At 41.2% G+C, this 20,417-nt stretch overlaps 2 protein-coding genes across 2 annotated transcripts; both read right to left on the bottom strand.

The window, feature by feature from the left end:
• Positions 1-836: 836 nt before the first annotated feature.
• LOC140309027 (collagen alpha-1(X) chain-like) lies at positions 837-1,843 on the bottom strand. Its single transcript, XM_072386864.1, has 3 exons — positions 1,826-1,843; positions 1,635-1,681; positions 837-1,521 (listed from the first exon to the last, which is right to left on the bottom strand). Exons 1-3 carry the CDS (start codon positions 1,841-1,843, stop codon positions 1,089-1,091), a joined length of 498 nt encoding a protein of 165 aa, XP_072242965.1. The 3' UTR covers positions 837-1,088.
• Positions 1,769-6,062, bottom strand: LOC140309862 (eosinophil peroxidase-like). Its single transcript, XM_072387896.1, has 13 exons — positions 6,041-6,062; positions 5,750-5,818; positions 5,412-5,499; positions 5,120-5,295; positions 4,899-5,031; positions 4,571-4,700; positions 4,283-4,489; positions 3,836-4,196; positions 3,567-3,727; positions 2,880-3,138; positions 2,627-2,797; positions 2,279-2,516; positions 1,769-2,167 (listed from the first exon to the last, which is right to left on the bottom strand). The coding sequence occupies exons 2-13, from the start codon at positions 5,814-5,816 to the stop codon at positions 1,912-1,914; spliced, it is 2,247 nt and encodes a 748-aa protein (XP_072243997.1). The 5' UTR covers positions 5,817-5,818; positions 6,041-6,062; the 3' UTR covers positions 1,769-1,911.
• Positions 6,063-20,417: the final 14,355 nt, after the last annotated feature.

The following is a 20,417-nucleotide window of genomic DNA, read 5'->3' as shown; positions in this document are numbered from 1 at the left end:
AATGATTTTGAAGATTTTTGCCAATGTTTATTCCCTAAATCTTCTGTTAGTATTAGGGGCAGCGAAGTGCTTGTTCACTTACAGTAAGATTCGATGCTCTGGTTGATTTACCATTACTGTAAGAAAACTTAGAAAATAGTCAGGGGGTTGTTTCGAATTCCTGTTGATGGGAAATTATTTTCAAGTTATTGAAATGTGTTTCTATTTTCATGATCCTGTGAATATATAAGGAGTTTCAGGCAATGACATTGAGATTCATAAAATATGATTCATGTGAACACATCAGTTCTCTGAATCAGTTATCTTAATTCAACTCTTAATTCAAATCAACTAAAGTCAGCAATATGTTCCTGCTGTTATGTGGTAAGTGTTATTAATTAGGAGGTGGGTGTAATGATGCTTTCTTCCATCTGAAAATTGTATGTCATTGCCATCTAGTGGTCTGATCATGAACACTGTCCTCTGAGTCTCCAAACAAATTAGATCAATGTTCTTCACTTTCATACACCATCCACAGACACAGATCTTTTGTTCAGCCTTCATTTATTACCATCAAACTTTATGTGACTCAAAGTCTTGCACTTAAACTCAGAACAAACATAAGTGTGACCCAAAAAAATAGTAACAACTGTTATTAGATTTAAACTCTTATATGACCCTTTATAGGTTTACCTGATGATTTACATTCATTTGCCAAAAATAGGCTACAGCAAAATCACATTTCTGAAAATTAGAAGACCATTAGATGAGTGATTCAAAAGAAAATGTAACAAATCACATTGTTTTATGTATTGTGGTAAATTAAATAAGATCATTTGTGAACCAGTGCAATAAAGTAGAAGTGCATTATGTTTATTCCTTAGTTGAAAACAAATATCAAGAGCAGTCAACCAGTGTAACAGCTTTTTAAACACTATTTTCTGCTCGCAAGATTCACAGCACAAAAAAAACAAGCCATTTTATAACTTCCTTTTAACTCACATCTTTACTCACTTAATTTGTATGCTTTGGAGTGGGGTTCAAATTAGACAAAATAATTGTGATTGGATTTTCTGTGGGTTTCAGGGTCAACAGCTGTAGCAGATCACCTACTCATTGAACAGCAGATGCCCAGAGAAGAAGCTGTCACTGGTCAGGCCATTCCCACCGTGGTTAGCCACCAACCAGACTCTGTCTCCCCTCACAAGCTTGACGAAGGCGCTGCCGCTGGCTGTGATGTAGCCCTTTTGGCGGGTGGTGAATGAGTGCAGAATCAGCTCCCCATTGCGCAGCATATCCACGCTGGCTGCATTCTGGTAGATTGTGCAGTGGAACTCGAACTCATAAACACCAGGATGCTCGCAGGTGAAAAAGCCTGTCTTGGGGTCATAGCTGTTCTGCCCGTTGTAGATGACATCGTGGAAGGGAATGGGGGTGCCAGCTTTGGGGAAGTTGTTGCCAAGGCGCACAGAGAAAGCAACATTCTCTGCGTTGCCGGCAGGTCCTGGAGGTCCTGGAGGTCCTCTCAGACCACGGTGCCCCCTGGGTCCTTTGTGGATAAACACATGAGCACAGTTTTATTGTGCGTTCCACTTATATAATTTTAAAGTTATACTTAAATTGTATCAGTAACAGTGTTCATAGATAGTTAATACAGGAAGTGAAGATTTACCTCGTGGGCCTCGTGAGCCTTCTTCACCTTCTTATGTAAAAAATGAAAAGAGGAAATCAGTATTTTCAAAGAGCTCAAATGCTTACAACACTCCTACACAATATCCTAAAGCAATACTTTTAATATGCCAACTTTAGCATCTGTGGATAATAGTAGAGAATTTGGTAGATTTACCTGGTTGTGCTGGTTCATCGGATGCTGGTCAAAGAGACAATAAAGGGAAAAGTTAATGGAAAGTCATTGAAATAGATACACCAGTGTCAGCACTGATTTCCCAAAGTATATTTGGTTGAAGACAATAAGAGCATCAACTCACCACCCTCCTTCCATGGACTGAGGTCAAAGGTAGGGATGTCAGCACACTGGGCATAACCAGAGCCTCGAGGACGGTACTGGAAGGGTTTTTCTGGGACTTCAGTGATACCAGTGTTGTCACAGATGATGCGGGCAAGTGATGTGTCTCTCAAGGATGCTCTCTGAGCCTCAGTGAAGACACCCTCATTTTCCCACCAAAGACTGAAATGGGACAGTTTATCAAAGTTTAAAGTCTCCGAGTATAAAAGTGCAGCTGACACAACTATCTCTATAACTGTAGCAGTGTTTATGTGTATCTTCCTGTCTGCTTACCGGTCTCCCTGACGGATCCTTTGGAACTGAGTGGCGATCAGGCAGGCAAACAGGGGACCCACTCTTGCCCCAGAGACAAATGGCTCAGCCACTCCTCCCAGCCACACATCAATGTTGTCGGGGGTACCATAGAGGTCCAGCAGCCTACGAGCCAGGTCTGTGTTGTTCAGCACGCGCGCCAGCTGATTCAGATTTTTTGGCTGCGACAGCCTACAGAACCCACGCCATTTGTTGTAGCCTAAAAGGGGTGCACGTAGTTAAAGCTGATACATGGTCTGTAGAACCTAAAAAAGCGGAGATTTTTAAGCAGAATTCATTTTAAACATAGTATATATACTTAATATATACCAGGGAGTCCATGGTCTCTGCCTCTTTGCAAGTTTAGTGAACCCAGATCCAGAGCCAAATCCACAGAGAATTGAAACAGCCTTTCTGTCAGCTCCTTAGTCATCATGTGCTCCTGTGTGTTCAGCTTTGCCTGGCGACCCACAAGACCCCTGATGATTGGATCCAAACCACCTGAGGAACATGTGACGCAATTTAATTTTGATCAACAAAGTCAACGTGTGTTTAGGGAGCACCAATAAATGTAAGGTCTTACCTTCAAAAGTTATCCTCCATGGTGCAAACATGGTTTTGTGCAGCAGCTGGGTGGGGTATTTGGGGTGGTCCTGGTAATTGTCATCCAGACGGAACATGAAAGGCTGAACCATCAGGTGAGCAAATCTGTAGGCAGCTGTGGCAAACACATTGGACATGCTGGGATTGACGTTCTCATCATAACCAGGGTAGGTGGAGAGCTGCCTGGACATGAATTCTGGGCCCACAATATGGAGGAGGTAGTCCCTGTAGGTGATAACCTGAAACACAAAAGAGAAACTGATTTAACCTCAAGTTGTGAAGACATTCAACTCCAAATCTTGATACAAGTATGACTTTATTGATCTCTTGTCAAAATGAGATCATGTCTATTTGTCTATACGTCTATAATTTTACTAAAAAACTTTTAGAGGGACATTTGTACTGGGGGTCTTTAGAGGCTTTTTTTTTCTTTTTGTGAGTTAAAATCTACAAATGCCTTTGCCTGACATTTCTAATGGATAAATGTAGCCTGAATTTATGTCAAACAGCAATATCAGCAACATTAAGCTGTCTTTTCTCACCTCGTGAGTTGACATGAAGTCAAATGGAAGCCTAAACCCCATAAATATTATTGACATTAAGCAAATTTATGGAATTGAATTAGGCCTACAGTCTCAGACCTTTGTACTCTTTGCTTGTCTCTTACCTGTAAGTATCCCCCCATGATCTTGCGTGTTTCCTGATAGAGTCTCTCTCCACCCCAGTGAGGATTGAGTTTTTTCAGGGCTCGTGCCAGGCGGTTGTGCTCTCTAAGCATCAGAGTGTGTAGAGAACACAGTCCAATGTTCTCGTTGGCGCGTTCATCACCTAAAAAGTAACAGAAAATAAACAAGTGGAACAAAGTGCTGTAAGACCTGTTGAATTGTTGGATTCATTTCTTAAAGACCAGCTTTTAGAATATTTGGTGCCTCTCACCAGCGAGGAAGCACTGCACCTCCTGAGCGTTACTGTCATTGGTCATGCGGCTTCGGGTTGCGCAGAAGTTGGCCATCGCAGGGGTGAAGGGCAGGAGCTCACGGCCGTTGTCAAGAAAGGCTGGGTTGACTCTCATCAGGCCCTCATCACTAGTAAGGTCCCGGAGATCGCGAGCTTTAACTTCGTCGGAACCGTATACCTGACCCACATCGATGAAAGCCGTGAGAGTGTTCATCTGCTGGCGGACGGTGCTGGCACCGAAAACATGTCCATTGTTTCCAGATCCGCAAGCGGGCGCAGAGCGAGAGAATGGCATGCATTCCTCTGAGTGTCTATCAAAGCGGGGGTCGTCTTCGGGAATCTGTTCAGAAGACAAAAAGTTGTTATCATTTGTGATTTAGAAGTAGCCTTTGCATATCTTTCCTCGAGAAATATGGGAACACTGACTTCAATAGGGAAGCAGGGCTCTGTGCGTTCGCAGCTATGTTCGCAGTCAATCCCGTTACTGAACGAGCGGATGGAAGGAGAGTGAGGGGTGAAAGTCAGGTCGTGGTCTGTCCACTGACCGAAGATTGTAACCAGGTGAGTGTAGAGGGGGTCGCTGTCCACATCCTCGTTAGCCGCTGCCAGGATACGGCGGGACACTTCTCTTACCTGAGGAAAGGATGGAGACAATGAGTGAAGGTGTTAGGGGGAAGAGGACAGAAAGAAGAGGAAAGCATTCGAAGTGCATACCAGTGGCAAGGTGTTACGGTTGACTCGCAGGTCAGAGGTCCACCCTTTCGGAGTGGCGACTCTATCCTCGTATTCAGCTTCTAGCCAGCGGGTGAAAGGGATGTTGGAGGATCCCCAGCGACTGTTTTTACTGTGAGCGGTAGAAATGAAAGCCTTTTTAAACAAAGTGCATCTTATAGATTTCCAAATAGTGTGTAAAATGCAACAGATATTCAAATCCAAACACAAAATCACGGTACGTATTATAAGACTGCTGATGCTTGCTGTCCCTGTTACTTCCACTATATTTCAAGTCAAATGAAAGTTTGCCAGTAAATATTCGCCTTACTTGTTGTTACAGGTGCTGCTTGCTGTGCGAAACCTCCCTAGATTTGGAGTCGTATTGCAAGAAGGCGGTTTGCGCTGGGCAGAACAGCCAGTCAAATCAGAAAGGACTTCCAAAACGTCGTCAGAGACGAGGTCTAGTTGACAGAACAAAGGAACATGAATTAAAGTACAACAAGCGCCACTTGCGGGCAAAGTGTATAAATTATGATTTTGGAGACAGACCTGTGGCGTTAATGGAGCGCTTGTGACGTCTCCCCAAGGACCTTTTGATGATGGCCAGTGCATTGTCCATGTAGTCCGCAGCGCGCACGGCTTGACGGGAAGGTCCGGCAGGTTGCTTAAGCAAACGCAGCACGTCCGCGGGGCTGGCGGCATTCCTCTTCACACGCTCAACACTCCTGTGTTGTGAAGAGAGTTAATACTTTTAAAAGTCTTCATTCTAAACATCTCAGTTCCAAATGAGACATTTAAACAACCAAACAAGCAAAGCCTTTCTGCAATATTGAACACTCACACTCTGCGAGAGTAGGTGTAAGCTGCGTCCACATTCGCCTTGGCTTCGTTCACAGCCTTTAGAATAAAACTCCTGCTCAAGCGTGTCTCTGAGAGGGAAGAAAATGACAAGTTTGATTTACTTTTGGTTGAGTTTTAATACTGATGCCTCCGTGACCGTTTTTTACATTTAATTCATGTCAGGTACAACATTTTTGCAAACATGTCTTCAGAAATCCAGACATGCGCAGTCACTGAGACGTCATAAATGTGTCAGAAAAAAATATGCAAGATATTGAAGCCAAATAGGATCATATATATTCAATTAGTAAAATAACTAATTAATCCAAATCTACTTACTTGCATCCACCTGGCATTGCGAGCACAGGGCAAGACCCACAGCCAGAAGGCAAATAAACCTAATCATCTCTGCAAAAGAGGCACATACTCCAGTTAAATTAGGTTCTGAGAAAATATTTTAGATTGCTGTATATGTGAGTTTTCTTAAAAGCATATTGGCCGAATTATAAAACAGTTGCGATACAATCGAAATCCACTGCAATATTATCAAAAACTAGCCTATAAGATATTAGTAAATTTGTGGAAAAAAAGTATGCTATGAAAATATTTTTTTTTTTAAAAAGTGAAAACCTCTAGAAAAAGTAGAGCGTCAGTCCTCTAATGTCCCTTTGTATCCACCTTGACTCCCAACTGCTGCTAGAGGCACTGTCTCTCACGGTGCTGTCAGACTTCATATATAGTCCGCAGACGCCTGATTTCATGCTACAGAGGTTTGAAATCTTGCCAAGACAAAGGCACCGAGTTATTTTCTCCTTCCTACTTCCTCGTCTGTAGCATCCCCGTTAGATAACTTTAAAGATACGGAAACACGAAGCTCTGACAACTTGTGAGGCAAGATGCTTTTCTCGTTCAGAATGACACGTCATACTGGCCAGATCCTAGGTTTTTAATCCATTTATAAATAGGATATATAGGATAGATATATTTGTGTGCGTGCGTGTGTGTGCGCGCGTGCATGTGCGTGTTTGTTGACAACTCTCTGTCGGCTCTAACATGTTTTTTCTGCTTTCTGCTCTTATGCCACAAACATTAATCAAAGTGTTATTCTAACCAAGTTTTCACTCACAATGTCTCATATCCATAGCTGTGAATAATAATGAATCCTGCTTGGTCTTGCCTGAGTTTAAGGTCACTTTTTTTTTCTTTTTTTTTAAATTAACATCTTTTATCGCGCGGTTTATGGTCAACGCCGCGTCTGTGTTGCCGTTTTTATTCAGCTGAAGCCTGTGGTTTTATTCTTACAATCTTAAAGTCAAACATCATCCGACAACATCAGCTATGCCCCAGCTTCCTGGAAAAGGTACATTCCAGGTGTTGGAGCAGCCTCGCCGCCTCTTGAAGCTGCGCGCTCCGTGACAAACGAAAAGAATGCAGCGATGATGGAAATAAGCAGGGACCTATTTTCCTGTTGGTATATTTAAAGCCTAAAACAAAACAAAACAAAAAAACCGGTTTTAGTTCGGGTAATTTGAAGAAAAAAAGAACGCAACGAAGGCTTGCAAATTTCATCTCGCTCAAAAGAGTTTAAAAGTGTTAATTCTATATTTTCTTCAATCAGCTTCTTGTTCTACGTACAGTAAAAAAAAAAAAAAAACGTACAGTTGGACTGCTGCTCTTTCTGTTTGTGCTGTTTATACATGTCTTATTCTAGTGTCGAGCACGTCTATACCTGCTCAGAAGAAAACATGAAGTAGCCTAACTTATACTCAACTGGAAGCAAAGACCTTCAGCTTCCTGTTGTGCAGACCATGGTGCTGAAACTCTAAGTCTGAAATAAGTCTATCAAAATCTTAAAAGCATGTGGTGCGGCAAGGCAAATACAAATAGTCAGTCCTGATTGCTAACAGATTTGGGACAAGTAGAGGTGCAGTGCCGGTGTCGCATCATGTGCCGTGAGCGCATCATGTGCTTACACATGTCAAATATCAGCGGTGGAAAGATCGGTACTATTTGCAATTTTTAAAATGGTTGTGAATTCAAGTGCATTGCAACCCACCTGCGTTTTAAGCGACTGGCATAGTCCGTGTAAGCCTGAGATTGACAGTTCGTGTGTTTGTTTGTATTTTGCTTTAAATTGTATTTATTGTGTATTCTCATTGTGTAGATGAGCTAGACTGCAACCGTGAGCAAAGTGTGTGGCGACGGGCCTGCTTAGCTAAACTCTGGTAGGCCATGGTATGTTCCCTCTGCAACGAATCAATCCCGGCCTTCATCAAGAAGACCACTTTCCATCTGGTCAGAGGGCGATAGAATTGTATTTGAGGGTGATGATGATGATTATTGTCTAGCTCAAATCGACTGCGTAATAGAAACAAAAAATGAGAAGTAGCATATGACAACTGGCTGCCACCTCAGAGCATTTTAAATGCATTAGATCATATCCCCGAAGTGCCACATTAAGGGCGAACTACTCCAGCAGGAGCGACTTGGAAACGTTTTAGTGCGCATTTGTTTCCTTCACGCTTCATTGAATCTTCAGCTCAGAAATGCAACATGTGATTTTCATTGATAAAGACGACTGGCTGGGGACGGCTCCTCGACATTATGGACAACACAGCTCACAATCTATACAAGAGTGTCTTCAGTCAGAGGCCTCTTCAGCTTCACTGCAACAAGAATCGAAATAGCTGAATAAAATCTATCTATCCATGTTTTTATTCGCTTGTTTGTTTGCTCGCTTTCTTGCTTTATCATCAGTCATTCCATTTTTCACAATTTACTTTTAGGAATACTTTTTTCTTTTTATGTAGTCTCAGCATGAAGCCAGGAAGCTTTCAGTAACGAAACTATGATACAATAATCTGTGGGATCAGTGTTAGAAGGTAAATACGTGGTCAATAAATCTGTTTTAGCCTACCGAACCTGTTGAATGTTGGCCGAATGTATGATGGGTTGTTACAGTGGAAAAGGACCAAGGTTTTCGATGTCACGCAGTCTTGAAACCCGCGGGCTGTGTCTCTGTTACTGGAACAATGCAGCGAAAAGGGAACGTTCTTGTTTTTATTTGCAGCGCAGTTTTCCTGCTGTCTGTCAACATGTTCATGGTTAAACCCTCAACATAAGTTGCTGAAAACTATGTCACATTGTTGCTTTACTTAATTAACTTTGATTACATATTGCACAATGATAAGTTGTTTGTGCATATTTTAAAATATACACGTGTCTAAATAAATGCCGGTAAACTGAAGAGATAAATTGCTCGTCGGGTTTTCCTTGTTCCTGTTGCTGAAGTGTGTGCGCTTTTTGCTCGACAGGTTTTTTTAAATAATTATTATTGTTTCGTTTTTTAGATTAAAGGTAAGTCCTTGGCAAAGAGCTGGAGATCTGGAGGGCTGCACTGACAATATTCCAGCTCACAGTTCTTCAACTAGAGTATTGTATAGAGATCATAAATGATAACTTTTAACCAAATTTTCTCATAATTTGTAGGATGAACATTATGTTCATAATTCCCAGAGCTCCAATCTATATCATGTTCAGTATCAAGTCAGATGATAACATGTGATTTTGCCCTTAATGAAACATTAAATTTTTTTTTTTAAAACTTGTATATTTCTTAAGTAATTATGTAAAACACCAGAAAAACAACAGCACAGATAATGTTAAATACTGCAAACTGTGGACTGTTGCTCCTGACAACACTTAGCAAACATCACACAAGCAGTGTACACATCCTTTTCAATGCTTTGGACAAGCCAAACTCCTCAAAATCAGATCTTGGAATGTACAACACTCTGAAATGATTAGTTCAAGTTTATTTGCCAATGAAAGGAAACCTGACGATAAAGGCAGGCCTTGCTTATGGTTAGTTGTAATAGTTAGTTGTAATCGTAAAAATCATGAGCAAATAAATAAATCAATGAATCAATTCAAAATTAAGAAAATAAGTACGATCAAAATAAATCACAATAATCAAACCAAAGAATTACAATATATGTTTTATTACTAAATGACGGTCATCAGTCGAGTTCCTTTGCATGGGATGGGTTTTAGGGTTAGTCATCGGATAAAGGGGATACACTCATCTGAGTGTCTACCAAAAGTGGGGATCTTTTTGGGAATTAGTTTAGATGCAAGGTAGCAGTTGACATTCAGTGTGTGTGTGTGTGTGTGTGTGTATTTGTCCTTTAGATGCTTACATGTCTTTACTTAATACAAGTGATGTCAAGGGGAGGGCAAGGCTTTCAGTCAAAATCTTCACTGAAAGAGTGAATGACAGGAGAATGATTTTTACATTCAGGAGTGAGTCAGCAGGCGACACGTGTCTACGGACATGTTGTATTTACAAGACAAAGAAAGAAAATACCAGTAGTTCATCTTTCTCATGGTTTTGCACCTGTGCAAACCACCCACACCATGTACCTGCCTTTGGCTTTGTTGGCATCATTTTCCAGAGGGGATATTGGAAATCCAGAAGTCCTTTCATGTTTTTTTAACATCTTGATTTGTAGAAAGACGACGTTAAAGATGGAGATAGCGAACTGCGAGGAAAGTTTCTGGACAGGGTCATTTTCCTCTACAAGCACAAAATGTGAGCAGTGCGTTTGTAGTAGACAAGCTTGTCATTTGTATTCTGTCTGGTTAGCCCATAATTTGTCAACTTGACAACTGCCACACCTGTTTTTGTGAACGCTGCTTGCAGGTGAAACTTGTCAGGATTGAGTGATGAATGAGCAAATATCTGCAAATTCAGATCAGACATTAATAGCACAGACAGGGAGTAGAAATCAGCTGTGAATGAAAACTGCCCACAGAACAGCTTCAGTATGAGTCCCTCCATGGGCTCTTTTTTGCATACTATTCTCTCTCTCTCTCTCTCTTTCTCTGCCTCCATTTCCTCTCAAGCAATTGTCAAATAAAGGACATATGTGCCAAAAATTCATCCGCAGGAGTGGGGCAAGTGGTCATATTGTGTGGAGAGGACATATTTATCTTATGTCGCTGAAGCTCTTTAACACAAAACACAGTTTCAAGTATTCATAACATCATATGACCACAATTTTCTACACTTATTTCTGTCTGAATCACACAAAAACGGTCTAAAAACATTCTTTCATACATGTGTATACACATAAACCATGTCCTCTCCTAAAACAAGACTAATAGAGCACTGCTATATAAACACACTGTTGAGATTAATGCATATAAAACGCACAAGTTTGTAGAATTTTATCATTAATAATTAAGGAATGTACATAAATTGCATCTGATGCTCTCGAGTTCAAGTTTGGTCCCCCAGCTGTGTCCATGAGTCAATGTATTATTGAGCACTTTTGGGGTTTCTGTGACAACACGCATCCCCTGCCCCTGTTTGGGCAGGTTTCCAAACAAACAGATTGCCTTTCTGTCAATTCAGGTTGCCTCCCTACATTTTCCATCATATACATTTTTTTACTACATTAGTATATACATTCGCGTATACGACTGAATACGTTTTTAGTATCCATTTGTTATGAATACCAGCATGGCAGGACCCAAAATACAATACATGGCAGGACACAACTCCAGAGACAAGAATGGCTGAACTCCAGAGAGAGAGACAGTGGGGGTGCAGAGTGGCGGTTAGACAGGTAAATGGCTTGTAATCCAGTGTGAAACACTGAAGGCTCTCAGCATTAATTGGATAAAGACACAAATGTACACTATTCTTCAAATTCTTGTGTCAGCTATGAGTTTGATCCAAACTAACTCATTTCAATATCTTACACATACTACTGTCAGTCAGCTATTTGCACACATCAGTTATATGTTTGCACATTTCTTTGTTGCGTTTTTAATGGTGATGGTTAGGCCGTTTTTACAGTGAAACGTTCAATAAAATTCTCCCATTTCCTCAGTTAAATTATTTTTTTGAGTTGTATGTCTTGTCCTAATGTTTTTCTGTGTGTTGTGAAAAGCATTTTAATGTTTTTCTGTTTAGAGGGGTCATTAAAAATAAATATGCCATGTCCTGTTTTAAACCAAAGAAGAAGAATTACTCAGAGTCACCAAAAAGATGTACAGGCAAAGCCATCTTTGTACTTAAAGAGTTAAGGAGCACTGACATCAGTCGGTTACTTGTTGTTTTAGGCTTTATAAAACAAATGCTACCATTTTAGCCCGTGGATTTACTGTAGTCAGTGATCATTTTCCGCCTTCTCTTTGTGGTGTGTGAAAATCTTTCCTGAAAGCCTAAAATAGAAATGTTGACTCACAGTGTACAGATGACTGGCATTCATTAAAGCTTGTAAATGCTGAGGTTTATGATTGGCAGCATGACAAGCGAGAGATAGAAAAAAAAACCTGTCTTTCTTGTAGAAGGATGAAAGTATGAAGAACAGAATAGTTTTTGGGCTTGTGCTGTTCATGTGAAACAATGTTTTTGTAGTAATTCACATTTGATGTTCATTTTAAAACAAAACCTTTTTTTTCTAGATTTGGGAAAGCGATGCGTAATATTAAAAAAACATCTGGTGTTATGCATCTCTTTTGTATCTGTTTTTGCTTTGTTCGTGTTACTTTCCTTTTCACACTTTGAATTCCTTTTCTGCTTCTTGTAATGATGAAAAGTCATAAATCTGTTGTTAGAAAAGGAAGTGATGGGGAATGTACCATCATTACATGCAGTCAGTGGCTCTCACCAGTCAAAAGTGTTTCTCTCCTGGTTCCTTAAACGTAGGATGCTTCTTATGTCTACATACTGATCAAATGATTAAATGAGAACATACGATGCTTAAATCAATCATTTTAGAAAGTTTGTAAACTTTTTTTCCTTCACAAACTCAGGTTACAGATCTGTAACTTGTAGTTGACAGAGCTTCGTCTGTCGGTGAAGTGGCGGAAACATCATTCAGAGGAAAAAATGACGTTGAGAGTTGTTTGGAGATCATATTCTTTCTTGGGAATTAACAAAGAGATGATTGTTTGCTTCTTTTGTATGGAGAAAATTACTATTTTTTGACAAATAATACTTTACTAGTCTTATGAACTCATGAGATGACAATAGAATCTAATAAATTATGGCAAATGCAAAAAAAAACACTTTATTTTGCCCTGCCTTTATTCTTTTCACTGTGAAAGAAAGAAATTGAGTGAATAATTGACTGAATTAATGTCAACATGAAAATAAAATACTGCTCTTGTATTTTCTTTCATCTGCTGCCTCTGATGTTGTCAACCAAATTTAGATCAAACGCAAATTCTTCTGTATGCTGCTTGGTTTGTGGTAAGGAGTCACTGCTTGTCCTGCAGCTTGATTAATCAGTCGGCTTATTTGTAAGTGCTACAAAGTCCAGCAGCCAAACATGAAACATGCTGATTGTGCCTGGCCGCTGTTTCTGCACATAGCTTCTTGTACAGAGGAATGGCTACATGGTGGTTAGCACCGTCACCTCACACAGCGAGAGGGTTCCCGGTTGGAATCCTGGCTGGTGGCTTTCCGTGTGGAGTTTGCATGTTCTTCCTGTGGTTCTGTCCGGGTACTCTGGCCTCCTCCCATCGTCTAAAAATGTGCATGGCAGGTTAATTGGTGACTCTGCATTGACCCTAGGAGTGAGCGTAAGTGTGCGTGGTGGTTTCTCTCGTCTGTCTCTGTCCAGGGTGTACACCGCCTCTGACAAACATGTCCTTGTTTTATTAACAGTATGCTCAGTCATGCTTTTTGCACATTTCCATCCATAAAATCTAATATTTCAAAGTAACTTACCAATATACTCTAGCATTACAATAGGGAGGTCTGCAAGCTGGTGTGGTGGTTAGCACTGTCGGGGGTTCCTGTTTGCACCTTCTCCCCATGTGTATGTGGGTTCTCTCTAGGTACTCTGGCTTTCTCCCATGATTCAAAAACATGTATGTTAAGTTAACTGGTGACTCTAAATTGACCCTAGAAACCCTAGAGTTGACCCTAGAGTGTGAGTGTGCATGGTGGTTTGTCTCTGTGTGGCCCTGTGACAGACTGGCGACCTGTCCAGTGTGTACCCCACCTCTTGCCCAATAACACCGATTAGAGACAGTTCCTTTCAGTTCTACATTTCTGGCACACTAAATGGGCTGAAGCACCCGAAGACGTCAGTTTCTAAACTGGATTATTCACCATAATGAATTTTATAGTTTTTGCAAGCCAAAATTCATTTTCAGTCTTTACCAAAACTGGAACAGATGATCTTCCGACCACCGCTTAGATAGGAGGGGAGTTACATCTCTGAAACCAAGACTGAAACCTCAGTGATAATAGCCACATTCTCCAGCCCCCCTCAAGAACCTGAATTGGATTAAATGGGGTATAGAAAATGGATAGATGGGATGGCTGCACAGTTTGGAAAGCCATCCCTGTCTGCCCTGCATGGACCTTTTACTGTTGTTACGCGTTTGTGTTCACAAAATGATCTTTCTAATGCCAACACTAATAAGATTACTCATTTAAAAATGTGCTTACCCAGTTTTAATTAGTCTCACTGTCAAGAAAGATAGGAGCGTCAAATATCTTCATGCAGCATCCTCTATTAAACGTAATTATATTTATCTAGTGCGATCTTCTGCAGTTTCTCTTTTAAGTTATGATCAGATCTGTCCAGACTGGAATGCAGGCTGACTGGTCCAAGTATGGGTGTGCCCACATTGACTAAAGGAATTAAGGAAATAATCTGGATGACATTAGTTAATTGAAGGTTGTTGGTAAAATAGTGCCTAACTTTCAGCAGTGTCCTGTTGTCAAGTCAGGCATCAGAGGCAGGTATTATCATCATAATCTCATTTACTGTAAGGTATGGTGTCATGAAATTTACTTCCTTTATGTTCCGAGAACTCACTTAAATGTTCCTTTAAGTTTAATCATCACAGTCAGTTTCCAGTCATATTCTTAAGATACCTTAACGTCCTACGGTTCTTTCTGCTTAAACAGTTTGCAGTGATACAGATTTTAGGCGAATAGAAGCAGGCTTTTTAGTAATTTGGGATTTTTGCTGCACATTATCAATAAAACTGTCGTAAGAGAAAAAAGTGAATTGATATTAAGAAATGTCAGATGAAAAAAATGTTTCAGCTCTCTTTCTGAGAGTGTGGTTGTAAAATCTCCATTTCTTTGCCCTGCCTATTTTTGCCCCTTCTCTGTGATTGTATCTCAGTTTTACAGCAACAACAACTTCACCAGTTCCATAATGCAGCACGTGTCCCAGATTCTGACAACGACTAAACATGAAGCTTTTATCTATTCATTTGAAGGGCCTTCTGGTAAATACTGCCCTCCAATTCGCTGCTAAAACTGGTGGATGGAATTTTTTCATTGTCAGTAACTGCATTGTTCGCTTTTGCACGTAAGGCTTTTGAGGAAAGCAAATCAACCAACAATTCTGTCGAGGTGAGCTTGAAAAATAATGCCAAAAATAGGGTGTAGTGCAATTTGAACCTGTTTGACATTTAAAGAAAAGTTTTTGTAGCTGGTCGTCAAGGGCGTTGTTTTAATGACGTTTAAAAATGCTGTTTCTGAAAACATGAAGAAAATAAAAACGTCATTAAACTGAATACTTACTTACTTACATGTGCGCATTCACCTGCTCTCCTGTGCTGAGTCAGTATATACTTGAAATTAAACTGGTTGGTCAAAGTAAACATGTCTCGCTGAAATAATAACAAATCTTTGTTTCACAGGAGTCACTGTCAGCAACAGTGACTCAACAGTGACTTTATTTATTGCTCATATACACTGCACTCAGGTTGCAACAGGAACTAACAGTGTGGACTTCCCTGGTGTCTGAGCTGTCTGAGCTTTCAGGTGAATTGAATATTCAAAGGAGCATTTTGGTTGTGGTAAGAATGGATCATGTAACTGGAAACTCTAAACCGGAAAAGTGACTTACTAGTTTGTCAGGTGTGTCTCTTCGCAGACAGCCACCTCTGGTCCTCTTAAAATGGAATGTGGTGAGGAATTTACTCCTTTAATAGTTGGTACATTTTAGGGGGGAAGTTAACACTTTTATTCTCCTGCTTTTTAATTTGTAAAATATGTGTTACATTGATTTCAGTGCAGTGCAAAATGTAGCCAGTGCTCACTCTGGACATGACAGTTTCATTTTTAAAACACATTTTATACATATAGTTTGATTCAAGGTGCTGTAAAGATTAACATTAACATTAACTGAATTTAAAAAAGAATCTCAGTTTGAAGCAGCAAAGGCAAGAAAATAAAACATTTAGAAATAAGAGCAAAAGTAGTTTTTTTTTTAGTGGGAAACTGTAATATGGTTCATTGCCATGGTTTAGAAAACAACTTTACGATGGTTGACCATCAAACCGTTTGTGTCAGTGCAGCGCTAAACAGTGACTTTGGCTTGTTTTAATTTGGAGCTTCATGTCACTATCGGGAAGGCTGCACAGTGGTGTGGTGGTTAGCACCGTCACCTCACAGCAAGAGGGTTCTAGGTTCAATCCCTGCCTAGGGCCTTTCTGTGTGGAGTTTGCATGTCCTGTCTGTGTATGCGTGGGTTCTCTCCGGGTTCTCCGGCTTCCTCCCACCGTCCAAAAAAACATGCATGTTAGGTTAATTGGTGACTCTAAATTGTCCGTAGGAGTGAGTGTGAGCGTGCATGGTTGTTTGTCTCGTTTGTCTATATGTGGCCCTGTGATGGACTGGCAACCTGTCCAGGGTGTACCCCGCCTTTCGCCCGATGACTGCTGGGATAGGCTCCAGCCCACCCGCTACCCGATTGACGGTATAGAAAATGGATGGATGGATGTCACTATCGGTTCACTGATCCAAGAGGTCACACTGAATGATACAGATTTAGGCAATAACCATTTAGGAAAAGTATGTTAAACTTATCCGCTTACTTGTGATAAAAACTTTAATTCATTCATGAATAATGTCCCTCTTAAGTTCCGAACTTTGACTCTGTTGTAAAGGTGACGAAATGCTGACACAACCAAGGGTTGTCGTAATTTGATGAGAGTAATTTGATGACAGAGGAAAAATCTTCTCTTGCTGTTCAGACTGCGGTACTGGAGGAGTGCTCATATCACATTCAGCTATCGTGTATTCTTGTGTGGTCTGCCCTGCTACTGGATCATGTCCACACGGCGCTGTTTAGTAGTAACAGTCTAATGTTGTCTGTTGTAGTAAGTTTACATAAATGAAGTTAGCATTTTCACTTACAGTGACAGATAGGGATTTTCTAAAGAGAGCAGCAGTATAATCACTAGGTATCTCTTTTTTACAACCATAGTTCAGGAAAAGTTCAGAAAAGCGTGTGTGTGTGTGTGTGTGTGTGCGTGATTGCGTGCATGCCATCACAGCTTCATCAGTGTCTGGGCGTTCTTGTGTGGGTGTTTTCTAAGGTACACTGCAAATGGAACACAAAAGTCTGCCCTTTTGCAGTGTTTCCTCATATTTGGTCCTTTCTGCCTTCTCCAGTAAACTCTTTCCTGTATATAGAACCTGTCGCATAACTGTAAACCTGCTAGTTGGGTTTTCTAGCACGTTGATGGGAGTTAGGCAGGGCTGCACGTTTGTGCTGTTTAAATCGTGAGTCTGTAAGAAAGTGAAAAAAATTTTTTAAGGAAGCAAGATACAGGTTTACAGTTAATGTCTATCACACATTCCAGTGGCAGCTTTCCCCAAGACAGCTACTTGTTTATCAGGATGCTTTAGAATACAGCAAGAAGCCTTCCTGAAAGCATAAGATCAGCTTTTCCACTCATACACAGTCATTACATAACATACACAGCTGTGTCATGACTACCAAATCATCTCTCCGATTAAATGTTAATGACAGAAAATTGCAACCAAGAGTAAAAAGGTGCTTCCATCATTGTTCAACCAAGTAAAGTAAGTGTTATCAAGGGAATGGTTTTATCTGATAACATGCAAAGATCCTGCATGTGACACAGACACTGTCTCATTCGAGTACAAGAAGACATTTAACAAAGTACAGCAATCGATCGATGGTCTTTTCTGGAAGAATTAGTTATCATTTTACTGTAATATACCGTAATTACTGTAAATATACAATTTTTTTTAAAGCTGGTTCGGTAGAGAACAAAGTCTTCTTCTAAGCTCATAATTCATTGTAGACGCACTCTGTTTTATCGTTAACTTTTTCAATGTAATACAGGGTAAAAAAAATGTTTTAAAAACTTTAAAAAGACATGGAAATTACTCTCTAACCATTGTTCAAGTTCTTCAGACTGTGCTCCAAAACCGGACAAAATAAGCATATCTCTATTAGTTTAAATAAAAATTACAATGTCTAATGATTAAGAACTTGATATCAGCAGGGAAAACGCGTATTTCATTGGAAAAGTATGCGCAGCGTACGATTGAAGGGTGGGTACTCCATACCACACACACCGGTATCGCTAGGTGTTTTGTCTAAATGAATTTCTCTGAAAGGTCAGTTCCTTCTTGGACTTAAAAACAACACGTCCTTCTTCCTTTCTGACGCAGCAAGGCAGCTTAGTGGCTTTTCAAGCCTGATACTGGTTTTACCTGAGAAACAGTGCAGACGTTTTTAATGACGTAACAAGGTTCAATCTATATACACAGCAAGGGCCTCTGTGTGGTACACCATGAAAGTGCGACAAAGAATAGGAAATCGCTCATTTTGGTGTGGTGGATCAGTCAGGGTAATTTGTGCCATGAAGGACAAGGTAAAAATCTGAAGATTTTATTTCATTTTTTTAAAAGAATGTCAAGCTCATTCTGCCTATTAGACTTTTGGAAATACTTATAAATCAGACAACTGCATCCTATCAAATCACATTCTCTCTTTCATGTGCATACATGTGAAGAAATCCAGGATGTGCACAAACACCTAGCACAGAAAGCCTGCTGCAGATGTAGCTTTGAGGTGCTGTAGAGATGATAGATTCTCTCTTAAATGAGGTGTCAGAAACACGTCTGAGGATATCGCCCATGGTATCTCATTTCAGAGAGAGGGTGGAGACAGTGTGGACAATGAGGATAAACCTTTATAGAAGTTTTGTTCTAAAACAAAACTTTCACTGATATGTCTTTCAAGAAATGTTATTTTACTTCTTCTGAATGATTTGCAGTGTTGGTCATCTTACTTCAAAAGGTAATTAGTTACAGTTATAAATGACTTCTCCCATAAAGTAATTGAGTTAGTAACTCAGTTACCTCATTGTAAGAGTAATTAGTTACTCAGCAAAATAACTGTGACGTTATTTTTCATGTTCTATAACATCTTTGACGTCAAAGATGTTTATAATAACTGACTGAAGAATAAAAACTATATACAGTATTTTAGAACATTTGGTATTTATTTGAACTCAATAGATTGCAGCCTGCCATGTTAGCATGTTGTCACGTTTTATGTTTTGATTCATGTCTTGTCTCGTCATTTCCTGTTTTATTTTGAAATACTAACTAACTGCACCTCTCGTTTCAGCTGTCTTGCTCTTCCTCTTGTGTCAAGTGTCTGATTGTATTCCTTGATTCCAAAGTGTTTCCACCTGTTCCCCATGTGCTCAGATAGTCTGCGTCTCCCTTGTCTCCCTTGTTCCACAGAAACCCATAGTCTTGAATCCAAGAGCCTGTAGTTGAGCGATCCTCCAACAGTGCTATCTTTTTTTTTATTCCATAGCCATAGTTTACCTACGGTAAGTTTATAGCCTGTTTTGTTTCCTCCATTGAGGAATGGTTTTCCTTTCTTGTTAAATGTTTCATAGAGCCTCCATTAGAAGGAGAGTTTTTGTTTCGTGTAAAGTTTCATAGTGCCTCCGTTTTTAAGAGAGCAGGGGGGGTTTGTTTGTTTGTTTATTCGGCCTCACTTGGAGAGCGTGTAAAGTTTACTTATCTTTTTACAGCCTTTCTGTTTTCCTCCTAGAGTGGATAGAGTTTTTGGTTTTGATCATTTTCATAGCTGCACCATCCTCAAACATAGTAATTGAGGAGAGTGCTTTAGGATTTTCACAGCCCCTTGCTTTGCACTGTTTTGGAGTTCCTTGACTTGTTTATTATAAATAAACACTTGCATTGAAAAGACCCTGCACCTATGTCCTCTGTCGTCACGGTCCGTGACAGTACGCACTGGCCAGTAAGGACGCAGCAGGGTCCGAAGGTCTTGCCCACAGACAAGAGGATTCGTGCCAGATGGACCCAGCGGACGTACTTGCTCTCCAGACCCGACTCGCGGCCTTGACCGACTGTTGGGTCCGGTTTCCGGAGATCCCAGCACTCCAGGAAGTCTGGGAGGTGGCGACAAAAAACTACTATGCGGCGATGGTGGATATTTTTGGCGCAGACTCGGCCGAGGTATCGGTCGCTTTCCAACAGACTCACACCTCTCCTTTTGCCTCCCCAGTCTCTTCTTCCGCTGAAGCCGATGTGCTCCAGCCCGCCCGACGCCGCTAAGACCCAGACTGTTCCAGTCATGATCCAGCTGGTTCCCGCCACGACCAAGGCTGTGGTTCCCGCCACGACCAAGGCTGTGGTTCCCGCCACGACCAAGGCTGTGGTTCCCGCCACGACCAAGGCTGTGGTTCCCGCCACGACCAAGGCTGTGGTTCCCGCCACGACCAAGGCTGTGGTTCCCGCCACGACCAAGGCTGTGGTTCCCGCCACGACCAAGGCTGTGGTTCCCGCCACGACCAAGGCTGTGGTTCCCGCCACGACCAAGGCTGTGGTTCCCGCCACGACCAAGGCTGTGGTTCCCGCCACGACCAAGGCTGTGGTTCCCGCCACGACCAAGGCTGTGGTTCCCGCCACGACCAAGGCTGTGGTTCCCGCCACGACCAAGGCTGTGGTTCCCGCCACGACCAAGGCTGTGGTTCCCGCCACGACCAAGGCTGTGGTTCCCGCCACGACCAAGGCTGTGGTTCCCGCCACGACCAAGGCTGTGGTTCCCGCCACGACCAAGGCTGTGGTTCCCGCCACGACCAAGGCTGTGGTTCCCGCCACGACCAAGGCTGTGGTTCCCGCCACGACCAAGGCTGTGGTTCCCGCCACGACCAAGGC

This window comes from Leuresthes tenuis, unplaced genomic scaffold (genome assembly GCF_036924035.1).
Source record: "Leuresthes tenuis unplaced genomic scaffold, fLeuTen1.0.hap1 SCAF_6, whole genome shotgun sequence".
Taxonomy (NCBI): domain Eukaryota; kingdom Metazoa; phylum Chordata; class Actinopteri; order Atheriniformes; family Atherinopsidae; genus Leuresthes; species Leuresthes tenuis.
This window is presented reverse-complemented; position numbering and strand designations above follow the sequence as displayed.

Bases quoted from the DNA above. Each gene is read 5' to 3' on its own strand.
- LOC140309862 (XM_072387896.1), bottom strand. From the start codon at position 5,816: ATGATTAGGTTTATTTGCCTTCTGGCTGTGGGTCTTGCCCTGTGCTCG. The intron at 2,798-2,879 runs GTAAGACCTTAC...CATGTTCCTCAG, and splicing joins ATGGAGGATAACTTTTGAAG to GTGGTTTGGATCCAATCATC. The intron at 2,168-2,278 runs GTAAGCAGACAG...GTCCCATTTCAG, and splicing joins AGGATCCGTCAGGGAGACCG to TCTTTGGTGGGAAAATGAGG.
- LOC140309027 (XM_072386864.1), bottom strand. The intron at 1,522-1,634 runs GTATTAACTATC...CAAAGGACCCAG, and splicing joins GAGGTAAATCTTCACTTCCT to GGGGCACCGTGGTCTGAGAG.